Genomic DNA, 11,567 nt, shown 5'->3' with positions numbered 1-11,567 from the left:
GGGCGGGCGGAAGGACAGACAGACGGAGACACGGGCGGAAGGACAGACAGACGGAGACACGGGGCGGGCGGAAGGACAGACAGACGGAGACACGGGCGGAAGGACAGACAGATGGAGACACGGGGCAGGCGGAAGGACAGACAGACGGAGACACGGGCGGAAGGACAGACAGACGGAGACACGGGGCGGGCGGAAGGACAGACAAACGGAGACACGGGGCGGGCGGAAGGACAGACGGAGACACGGGCGGAAGGACAGACAAACGGAGACACGGGGCGGGCGGAAGGACAGACAGACGGAGACACGGGGCGGGCGGAAGGCCAGACAGACGGAGACACGGGCGGAAGGACAGACAGACGGAGACACGGGGCAGGCGGAAGGACAGACAGACGGAGACACGGGCGGAAGGACAGACAGACGGAGACACGGGGCGGGCGGAAGGACAGACAAACGGAGACACGGGGCGGGCGGAAGGACAGACAGACGGAGACACGGGGCGGGCGGAAGGACAGACAGACGGAGACACGGGCAGAAGGACAGACAGACGGAGACACGGGGCGGGCGGAAGGACAGACAGACGGAGACACGGGGCGGGCGGAAGGACAGACAGACGGAGACACGGGCGGAAGGCCAGACAGACGGAGACACGGGGCGGGCGGAAGGACAGACAGAAGGCGAGCGGGAGGAGGGCCGGCTAGAGGAGGGCAGGTGGCAGCCGGAGGAACGGCCGGCCGGCTGGGGCCAGGGCCTGGGCAGCAGGAGGAGCTGCCGGCCGGCGGGGCAGACAGGCAGAGCCCTGGGTTGCCCCGAGGGGACGGGCCGAGGCAGGGTGAGCCGCGCTGGGCTGGAGGCCGACTCTCCGCCAAGTACCTGGGCACTTCTTCTCGTTGCACGTCTTGACCTCCTCGCCGGAGCCCTCGCACGGGTAGCCTTGCACGCCCGTGCCCTGGCACATCCTGAACCGCCTCTGCCAGCCCGTGTCGCACGTCTTGGAGCACAAGCTCCAGTGATTCCACGGGCCCCACTTGCCGTCGACTGCCAGGGGAGCAAGAGACGTGCGTGAGGGCCCCGCTGCGGGCGGCACAGGGACCCCCAGGGAGGGCCAGAGGCCGGCGGGCCCAGCTCTGGCGAGGGCGCGGCTGCACCAGCCCGTAACTGCTTTAATCAAACCTTCCACAGTTTATTAAACCCATTCGTCAGTCGCCTCCGCCTCGTTTCAACCAAACGAGACAAACGGCCCCTCGTGGCCAGGGTGTCCTCGGCTAATTGGCACCACCGCTCTCCCGGCCGTACCAACCCGCCAGCCAGCCCCACCCCCTCCCAGGAGCCACGCTCCTGCCCACTACCGGCCAGTCCACGGGGCACCCAGACAGGGCCTGCCGGCCCCCTCCAGCCACTGCCTGGCCCCTGCACACTGGGCTCAGCCACCAACGCGGCTCCCTCCCCTCCCCCCCCCGCATTCCCCCCGATTCTCCCTTGTTCAGTCTGTTTTATACCCCTGCAGGGCTTGGGCAAGGGTCAGAGTCCGGCGCCACCCCAGGGAGACGCCGCCACGGTTCGAGACATCGGCCTCCCGGCACTGCACAGCGATGGGTCGGTATCCCTGCCCATCGTGTACAGATGGGGAAACTGAGGCACGGAGCAGGGACGCGACTCCCCCTGGGGCTCTCAGCAGGGTGGGGGATGGAAGCCGCGCACACCCAGAGCCAGGAGGCAGAGCCAGGGCCCAGACACAGGCAGGCTGGCCGCACTGCACGTGGGCTGTGGCCGCACAGCGGAGCTCAGACCCTCGGACGCACCGTGTGACCTGCCAGGAGCCGGCGCCCCCGACGTGGCAGCATCTGCCGTCGCGTCGCACTGGGCCAGGCGCTGGGTGCGCAGGGTATGTCTGGATCCGCCCGAGGAGCCGGGACTGACGGGAGAAGGGGCCAAGCCAGGGGTGCCCTCAGGAGACCGTCCCGTCCCGTCCTGCTGCCCCCGCCACGGGATCAGCCTCTGCCAGCCGCATTCCAATCAGGCTAACCCTGCATTGGCCGGCCGGCAGGAAAGAACCACCCTCGGCACGGAAGGGCTGCCACGGTTTGGCAAAGGTCTTTGGCACCGCTGGGTGTGCCTGTGAGTCTCTGAGCCAGCTCCTCTCTCCGCGAGTGCACGCTTGTGCACACTCTCGTGCACTCACCCAGGCTGCATTTGCACGTATAGACTGCCCTGAAGCACACACACATGGCCCACGAGCATGGCAGCAGGAGAGACCCCAGGTCTTTGGCCCCGAAAGCACAGGCCCTGGCCTGCTGAACGAGCTGGAAAGCTCTGCTAGCTAGCGGCACGGCTACCTCTGGGTCCGCGCCCAGCAAGCAGCACGACGGCTCACGCTTCGCCAGCAGTGTCTTCCTGGCCACGTGCTTGGTCTTGGCAGCAACTGACCAGCCTGCAGCCACTCGCCAGTGTAACGCCCCTGCATGCACACACTAGTGGCTCTGGACACTTGTGAAGGTTCACGTGTACGTGCGCAGCCCCCCAACACTACTGGGAGTACTCGTGCACGGACGCATTCCCAGATCTGCGCGCAGAGTGCGCACATGGGATTGCTAGTTCCCAGTGAATGCTCACACAGATGCTTGTGCGCCCCGTGTTTGTGGGAGCCACAAGCAGGGCCCGACTGCGGTGCCAGGGGGCTAGCACTCCAGCGTAGCAGGGAGCCGCAACCGTCACCAAGTGAGCAGGCGACAACAGCAGCTTCGCAGAGCTCCTAGCCAGGGACCTGCAGCATCCCAGCCTCCCTGCCGTCCCGGTGCACGGATCACGGACGTGCAGGTGCAGGGGGAGCGCATGTGAGCGTGCAACACCAGGGCAGCACGTGTGAGTGGAAATGGTCCGAGCAGGCAGCCCTAGGCCCAGCTCTGGACGTACCCTGCCCCTCTGCTCCTCTACTGACAGATGGGGGGAGCAGTTAGACCCACGTGTCACCGCTGCCGGCTGCCGGCTACTCGGGAGTCGCGTTCCCAGGGAGCGCAGCTGGTGCCCCAGACGGGATCACGGGCCTGTCTGCAGCTCGTTTAAAGTGTTGACACCAAGGGCCTGCCATGCAGCAGAGACGCCCGCTGGCTAGAAGGGACGGCCACAGCCCCGGACGCCGAGATCCGGAGAGCGCCGCGGAGACCCAGGGCGAGCAGCGCCACCCGGGCCGGGGAGCAGGAAGGGGCCCGCTCCACAGCGGGCACCAAGCCAGTCTGGGTCCGGGAGGCAGGGCCCACGGCGTGGGAGGGTCAGGCAGCTGGGGCAGCGCCAGCTCAGCAGAGCACGAAGCCCTGCTCGCTGGGGAAGCCGTGCCAAGAGCCAGAGCACGGGGACCCCCCACGCCGGCAGAGCACCACGGCTCACACTCACAGGGACGCACGGGGACCCCCCACGCCGGCAGAGCACCACGGCTCACACTCACAGGGACACACAGGGACCCCCCACACCGGCAGAGCACCATAGCTCACACTCACAGAGACACACAGGGACCCCCACACTGGCAGAGCACCACAGCTCACACTCACAGAGATGCACAGGGACCCCCCACACTGGCAGAGCACCACAGCTCACACTCACAGAGACACACAGGGACCCCCCCACACCGGCAGAGCACCACAACTCACACTCACAGAGACACACAGGGACCCCCACACTGGCAGAGCACCACGGCTCACACTCACAGAGATGCACAGGGACCCCCCACACTGGCAGAGCACCACAGCTCACACTCACAGCAACGCACGGGGACCCCCACGCCGGCAGAGCACCACGGCTCACGCTCACAGCAACGCACGGGAATCCCCCACACCTGCAGAGCACTGCGGCTCATGCTCACGGCAATGCACAGGGACCCCCCCTATACCGGCAGAGCACCAAGGCTCACACTCACAGCGACGCACGGGAATCCCCCACACCAGCAGAGCACTGCGGCTCACACCCACGGCAACACACAGGGATCCCCCCATGCTGGCACAGCATCTCCACTCACAATGACTGTGAAGCACGGGGATCCCCCACCCCAGCACGGCATCACCCTTCACACCCACACTGTCGCACGAGGATCCCGACTTGGCACCCCAGCTCACACCCATGGTGATGCAGGGGGCACCCACAGCACAGCCCGGCCACTCAGACCGGAGCGGCGCACGGGGACGCTCCCCTTGACGCGGCCCCGCTGCTTACACCTAGTGTCTGGGAGTGGCATCCATCCCTGCATGGAGCTGTTTCCCCCCCGCCCCACCCCCCGAGTCCTGCCGCCACAGCAGGGCCCAGCGTGCCGGCCCGTGCCACGTGTGGCCTAGTCTGCCCAAAAGCAGCGCCCAGCACCCGAGGGGCTCTGCGAGCTCATGCTCCCCCTCGGCCCGGCCCCGCCAGCCCCCCGCCCCCATCCCCGAGCATGCGCCTTACCTGGGCACTCGGGATTGGTGCACTCCCGGGCGTCGGCGTGCGCTCCTTTGCACTCCGCCCAGCCGTGGCCCGCCACGCTGCACTTGCGCGTGCGCTGCTGGGTCCCGTTGGAACACGACACCGAGCACCGGCTCCACGCACCCCACTCCAGCCACTGGCCTTCCACTGCCGGGGGGAGCACAAGGGAGAGGGGGGTTAGTGCAAACAGGAGCTCCGGGGGGCTCCAGAGCCAGGCACAAACCTCGTGCTCCCCAATCCCCAGGGAGGGGCTTCGGCAACACATCAGGCCTCATGCCCTCCTCCTGGCCGGCTTGGAAAGTAACAGCCTACTACTGCTGCCAGCTAGGCACTGCCCTTACAGCTGACACGCCGGCTGCCTGCACTCTGGGGCTCCAGGCCCTGAGTTCACATCCGGCCTCCCTGCCGGTACCAATGGCAGGGCCCCCCTGAAGTTGTCTCCAGCATGCGGCCTTCTCGAAAGGCCCGTGGGGGGGGGGGGTGACTCCCGTTTCCCAGCTCCACTGGTGCTACAGCTCTGCAAAGCGCTGCCGGGGGGCCGGCGCTTACCGCGAGGGGGCCCCCGGAGCCGAGTGCCAGCTGCCCACGGGGAGGCATTGCCGGGGACGGGGGGATCTGCCTTGGCCAGGGGCGGTGCTGCTGCAGCGGCTCCGTGATGAGCCGGCCAGTCGCCAACGGCAGCCTGCTCCCACCGGCCCCTTTCCTGGGGCACAGGCTGAACTGGAGGAGGGCTGCGGAGGGTCCCGGGGCTGAGCTCCGCCAACCTGAGAGTGGAAGGACCTTGCCTGACCAGACTCTTCCACAGGGACAACGGCTCCTCCCGCGGGCCCTGAGCAGGGACCTGGCTGGGGGGCAGCACGGCCGCGCCTCTGCCCCTCCACAGGCCCCTGCGCCGGCCTCCGACCAGCACGGCTCCTGCAGGCCCCCGCCCCCCTCCTGGCTGATGTGAGCACCGAACCCCAAGCCCCGGCCCGCCCAGGGCCCTGAAACCGTCGCCGTGGAAACGCAGCGGGGTCCCAGGCAGGAACTAGCCACGTGGGGCGGAGGGATGGCCCGGTGGGCCGGGCAGGCCACTGGGGGTGGACGTGGGAGGCTGGCTCCCTTCCTGGGGCACGGCCAGCTCCCCGGCAGGCCAGGCCCTGTTGGGGTGACACAGCTTCTCACCCCTTCCCTCCCCAGGGCTGCCAGCGCCCGCCTGGCCCCTCCATCCCCCACAGGGCAGGAAATCAACAGCAGAGCGAGGCAGGGCCTTGGGCCAAGGCTGCTCCCCCCCCACCCCCATCGCTGCCGGAGCCGCGCCCATTCATCCAGCTGGGCAGTGACTCTGCCTCCCCCCACTCCTGTTTTCTGGCAGGCGCTGGGAGGGGCTCTGGGGCGGTTCTCACTCTGGCACCTCCTCCCCCGCCCTGGCACCTCCCCCTCCCCCGCCATTACCCCACCCTGGCTCATCCTCCCCCATCCCAGCACGCCACCTCTTCTCCCCCAGGCCATCCCCCGCCTTGGCTGGTCATTCCTCCCCCCACACCCCGGAGCATGCCCCCCCCTCAGCCCTGGGCCACGGCCCCGAACTGCTCTGCAGGAAATTGCTCATTAGCCCTGGACACAAAGTGACTTGCAAACGAGCAGCTCACAGACAGAGGGGGCGACACCCACCCAGGTCTCCCTCCCCCGGAGCCTTCGCACCCCGATCTCTCAGGAGGGGGCGCCCCAAGGGTGGAGGTGGGGGGTTCCAACAGAGCTCCATGCCGCCCCAGCTTGAAAACAGCAGCTAGGGAGGGGGCAGCCACCAGCCCCCCCCCCCCAGCGACCTCCCTCTGCAGCTCTGGCAGCAACTCCCCCCCCCCCCCCCCCCGGATGGGACAGTCCCAGCGCCTCCCCGCACCCAGCACTGCCCCCGGAGGGGTCTCCTTTCAACCGCCGCTGCCCCACGGCACACTCCCTTGGGGCCCTTTCTCTGGTACCCCGCCCCCCAGAGCGCCGGCCCCATGGCCTCTGCCAGACACTGCCCGCCAGCCTACCCCACAGCCGCTTTCTTCCCCACCTGACTTCAGGCCTCGCTGCGGCCCCGTCACCACACCCCTTTTCCCCGCCTACGCCCCAGGGACAGCCGCGAGCATCCTGGCGCCCAGGGCCGGGCGAGCTCGGGGCGCATCCCAGAGCCCTGTCTCGGGAAGGCCCTTCCCCACCCCAGGTTCCCTGCTCCCCGCCCCGGGGAGCGGCCACATCTGGGGAGACAGCAGCTTCTGCTCCTAGCCTCCGGCTCCCCGGCCCAGCCACCCGTCAGGAGCTGGACACAGGCCGTCCAGCCCTAGAGCGGAGGGACCTGGGGTTTAGGGCCTGTCTAAGCTGGAGCCACGTGCCCCCCATCACTCCAGCACCCCCCTTTGCACTCACACCTCACTCCCTCCGGTCACACCCTGCCGGCCTCGCTCCATCGCCCTTCTGAGCCTCCTTCCACGGGGCGCTCGGGGTGGGAACGGATGACACGCCGCCTCTGCTGCCTACATCGGCCCCTCCAGCATGGGCAGGGACTGCTGGAACATCTGTATCCCCTGCCGCCGCCTCCCGACACCCCCAGCCACGCCGCTCCCTGCACGCGGCCTCCCGATGCCCCCAGCCACGCCGCTCCCTGCACGCGGCCTCCCGATGCCCCCAGCCACGCTGCTCCCTGCACGCGGCCTCCCGATGCCCCCAGCCACGCTGCTCCCTGCACGTGGGCCTCCCGACGCCCCCAGCCACGCCGCTCCCTGCACGCGACCTCCCGACACCCCCAGCCACGCCACTCCCTGCACGTGGGCCCCCTGCCGCCCCCAGCCACGCCGCTCCCTGCACGCGACCTCCCGACGCCCCCAGCCACGCCGCTCCCTGCACGTGGCCTCCCGACGCCCCCAGCCACGCCGCTCCCTGCACGTGGCCTCCCGACGCCCCCAGCCACGCCGCTCCCTGCACATCCGCCCAGCACAGCCATTTTCAAACTTTTTTTCTCGGGACCCAGCTGAAAAAGATCGTTGATGCGTCACCCGGTGGGTGGGCTGCGGGGGAGAGCTTTGGGGTGGCAGGGTGGGGGCAGGAGGGGCTGACCTGGAGCGGCTCCTGGGCAGCGGGGCAGCGGGGGGGCTAAGGCAGCTTCCTGCCTCTCCTGGCCCCGCAGACCACGCTGCCCCCAGAAGCAGCAGCAGCAGGTTCCCAGCCCATGGGAGTGCAGAGCTAGTGCACGGGGCAGGGGCCGTGGACAAGCCCATGACGCTCCCCGCCCTGCAGGAGCCGGATCTGCTGCCGGCCGCTTCCGGGGCGCAGCACAGTCTGCGATGCCAGGCCAGGCAGGGAGCTGCCTTAGCGCCCCCGCCAGCCCCCGCTGCTCACCTGATCCCCTTGCAGTCATGAGCCCCGGCACCCGACCTTCCACCCCGCAGTGCTGGGGCACGACCCTATGTCTGAAACCCCCGGCCCTGTGGACAGCCGAGGGGCTGCCCGGGGCGCCAGGTGACCTCTGCAGTGGTTTCTAGGCTATTCCTAGATCCCCTGGAACCTCCAAGGGTTGATGTCAGTGATATTTAGGAGCCTAAATCCCTTTGAGAATCGGGCCCTACGTGTGCTAAGGGGAGAGGCCGTTCCTGAGCAGGGCGTGGGCGAGGCGACCCAAGGGCCGGACAAGGCAGGCAGGCAAGCGGGAGAGCGAGGCGGAGCAGGAGCACCAAGGCGCGAGTTACTAACCAGGGCAGATTGCGATATTGCAGGGCTTAGTCTGCACCTCGGGGCCCTCGCAGGCCTTCCCGCCGTGCTGCGGAGCTACGCACAGCCGCGTTCTCGTCCGGGCCCCTCGCCCGCAGGTCACGGAGCACAGACTCCACGGGGACCACTCCTCCCACAGGCCGTGCACTGCAATACAGCACACAGCAATCATGCCTACGGCCCGGCCCACGCGGTGCGCAGCCTATGGCATGGCAGGGAGAGAGGTGGGGGCGCGGGCCTGCACCCAAGGCAGCTCCCCCATGGCGGAGGGAAGGGCTGAGCGTCTGCACAGAAGACCCCCAAGCACTTATGAGGCAAGGCTCATAGCCTGCCGCGGCCACGGTCCTGCGGAACCCTTGTTCTCCGGGAGGGGAAACTGAGGCACGGAGCAGCGCTGGGACTCCTCCAAGGCGACGCGCTGGGAAGTGAACCCAGGAGTCCTGACTCCCACTCCGCTGCTCTGAGCACTGGAGCCCTACACCCCCGCAAGGCAGGTTTGGGGGTTTGGTGCCTAAATGCCCACGTCCCATCCCCCACCCACTCGGCAGGCTGATCGGAAGCCGCCGCCTACCATCAGGTCCCTTTTCCGTCGGCCCAGCAGACGCGGGAGGGGGGTTATTCGGCTCTGCCCCTCCCAGCCGAGCGGCCTCGCTTCAGATCTGTGGGGTGGGGCCGAGGGGAGACGGGAAGTCTCGAAGCCCACAGGAAATGCGAAGGAGGCAGGTGGGCGCAGGCGCGGCGGGGCAAGGGTCTGTCTCCCAGCCGCCCGGTCAGACTCGCCCAGCCCTCCCCTGCCGCAGCAGCCCCCCGTCTCACCCCCTGGCACCACCTCCTGGCTGGGCCCGGTGACTGACAGGCAGCCTTGGCCTCGGGGCTCCCGGCAGAGGGTACTGAGCTGGGGCCAACGGCGATGAAAAGATTTGCCCGACCTGGTGGGTTTTCCCCCCCAGGAACCAACGGGAGATCAGCAGAACCCATCGCCCAGGGGGCGGCGGCTGCCCCACCGCCGGCTGAACCGGGCACCTGCTGAGCTAGCCACGTGTGCTGCCACAGCTGGACTCAGGCTGCCAGGGTTCTATTCCCAGGCCTGGGAGAAGTCCCCTCACCTCTCCGTGGGCCTCAGTTTCTCTCGCGGGGGCTATAACAGACCTGCGTTCTCTGTGGATGCTGCATGGGGAGGTGCTGCGAAGTACCCAGCACTGAAGGATAAGGCGCAGCCAACGCCCGTCGGACGAGGGATGTTAAATATCGGTTAACTGAACAGTCAATTAACCTTGTGAATTCTTAGTGGTTACTCGACTATTCTAGAGTCCCCGGGGGTGAGGCCGGCAGCAGTGCGCTCCGGCTCCACTCCTGAGGAGCCCCCTGCTACCCCACGCTGCTGCCTCTGATACAGAGGCAGCCACGCAGGGTGCCAGGAGAGAGCTGGTCCGCGACGGAAGCCATTTTAAAACCAGCTCCCCTCACAAACCGGCTGCCTTCGCCTCGTGCTGCTGCCTCGGATACAGAGGCAGCATCATGGGGTGGCAGCAGCCCCTGTCCAGGGTAGGGGGCTGAGCTCCTGGAGCCGGAACTGAGCCAGGTTGCCTGCCCACTTGGCTCCTAATACACTTTAAATGCCGAGCCGCAGCGGGGGTAGGTCCCGGACCTGGTGTGAGCCGGGACTGAGCCGGGCTGCTGGCCAGCCTGGAGGGGATTGCGTGTGGTCTATAGCATTAACTGATAAGCTTTTGCTAATCGGTTAATTGACTACACTATTGCATCCCTACTTCAGACCTATCCACACAAGAAACTTCCCTGGTTTCACCTAAGGAGTGAACTGAAACTGATTTAGGGGAAGCCCCTGTGTAGACGCCCTTAGTTCAGTTTCACTTCGGATGGTGAGGATCAAGGTTTAGCTCCACCAAAGTATCCTGAAATCAGCCCCTCTCCATGCAGTTTTGCGTCTGTTGAAACGAAACTGGCTGCAAAACCTATTTCGATGACGTCTCAGAGGGGGCGCCCGCCGCGTTCGTCTGGAACTAAAACAACGAATCGTCCTGCAGCACCTTGGAGACCAACACAAACACGGAGCTAGTCTCATGAGCGCTTGTGGGCCCGACCCACTTCTTCAGATGAATGGAGCAAAGGGCACAGCGGGACAAATATATAGCAGAAAAAGAGGGGAGGGGAAAAATCCCATCCATTAAGGTGTCCATGCTAAAAGAGATGACTACAATAATAAAAGAGGAATAGTTTAAGGCTAGAGGGGATCTCTGTGATCCTGTAGCCGGGCGTAGCAGCAACCAGAGGCCTTCCCTGACAGAAATCAAGCACCTTTCCCTGCAGAAAAGCTTTCTAATCTCCTGTCGGCTGGTCTGTCTTTAAAGAATAAAACTAGATCCCTCCACGTGCTGTGTGTGGCCAGACCCAAGGGACCCTGCTGGATACCCCCGAAGCCCGCCAAGCGGTGAGGGTCCCACCGGAGACTCCACTGGCAGGACCAGACCCTAAGGGTACGTCCAGACTACACGCCTCGGGCGACAGAGGCATGTAGATTAGGCTGATTGGCAAAGGGAAATGAAGCCGCGATTTAAATAATCGTGGCTTCATTTCAATTGAAATGGCTGCCACGCTCTGCCGACCAGCTGATGATCAGCTGTTTGTTGGCAGATCGGGGCAGTCTAGACGCACCGCGGTCGACAAGGAAGCCTTTGTTGACCGGCGCAGGTAAACCTGGTTTCATGGCCCCTTTGGGATCTTGAAAAACTGGCCCCTTTTCAAAATTCCAATTTCTCCCTTGTACAAATCAATTCCGATTTGCTCCTCATCAAATCTTCGATAAAGGGAATTTTGCGGAGGGAGCAAGGCCCTGCCCCTTGGCTGACACCGAGCGGGGACTTGCCAGCCACCGTGAAACTGAAGCACCAGGGAAGGGAGAAACCGTGGAACTGACGATCTGCAAAAGGCCAAATTTCCACCCATTCAGCCCCCGCGGGGCGGAGGGGGAAGCAGATTCTCAAAAGCCCTCAGCCCCATTGATCCTCTCCCCCCCATGTTACCTGCTCCCCAGTATGCCGGGGGGGGGGGGTAAAGGCAAGGATCGGGGGCACATGCCCCTCCCAGCAGGAGTCTGATGTTCAGACATGGGTGAAGGGGGAATTCCTCCCCCTCTGGAGCCAGGAGGGATTCCGGGGGCTGGTCCCTTTGGAACCCCTGACCGAAAGGGCACAGGTTACACACCTGGGCTAAAGAGCGAGCCGTGTCCCCGCCCAGCCAGTTCCGGCACTCTTGGGATCTGCAGGCTCGCACGGCCAGGCAGAACTGGGATTTTTCCCGGCAGACACCGACCCTTCACCAAGCCCCCAGTGCGAACAGACACGCTCCGCGTCTTCCCCCTCCCCGCTCGGAGG

At 66.1% G+C, this 11,567-nt stretch overlaps 1 protein-coding gene across 11 annotated transcripts in view; it reads right to left on the bottom strand.

Annotated features, from left to right (window-relative positions):
• Positions 1–11,567, bottom strand: part of ADGRB2 (adhesion G protein-coupled receptor B2) — a 93,714-nt gene that overhangs the window by 36,586 nt on the left and 45,561 nt on the right. For 9 of the 11 annotated variants that reach the window (XR_012897552.2, XR_012897550.2, XR_012897551.2 and 6 more), the window contains exons 5-7: positions 8,158–8,322; positions 4,426–4,590; positions 871–1,035 (exon numbers count right to left, since the gene is read on the bottom strand). Coding sequence is in view for 8 of the 11 variants with exons in the window: in XM_075908513.2 (XP_075764628.2) it covers positions 871–1,035; positions 4,426–4,590; positions 8,158–8,322 (495 nt within the window). In the remaining 3 variants the exon portion in view is untranslated. The remainder of the gene's footprint in view (positions 1–870; positions 1,036–4,425; positions 4,591–8,157; positions 8,323–11,567) is intronic. The other 2 variants (XM_075908509.2, XM_075908510.2) reach the window with 1 other exon arrangement.

This window comes from Pelodiscus sinensis, chromosome 26 (assembly GCF_052426305.1).
Source record: "Pelodiscus sinensis isolate ZL-2025 chromosome 26, ASM5242630v1, whole genome shotgun sequence".
Lineage (NCBI taxonomy): Eukaryota > Metazoa > Chordata > Testudines > Trionychidae > Pelodiscus > Pelodiscus sinensis.
The sequence above is the reverse complement of the archived record's forward strand: the minus strand, read 5'-3'. Positions and strand labels throughout refer to the sequence as shown.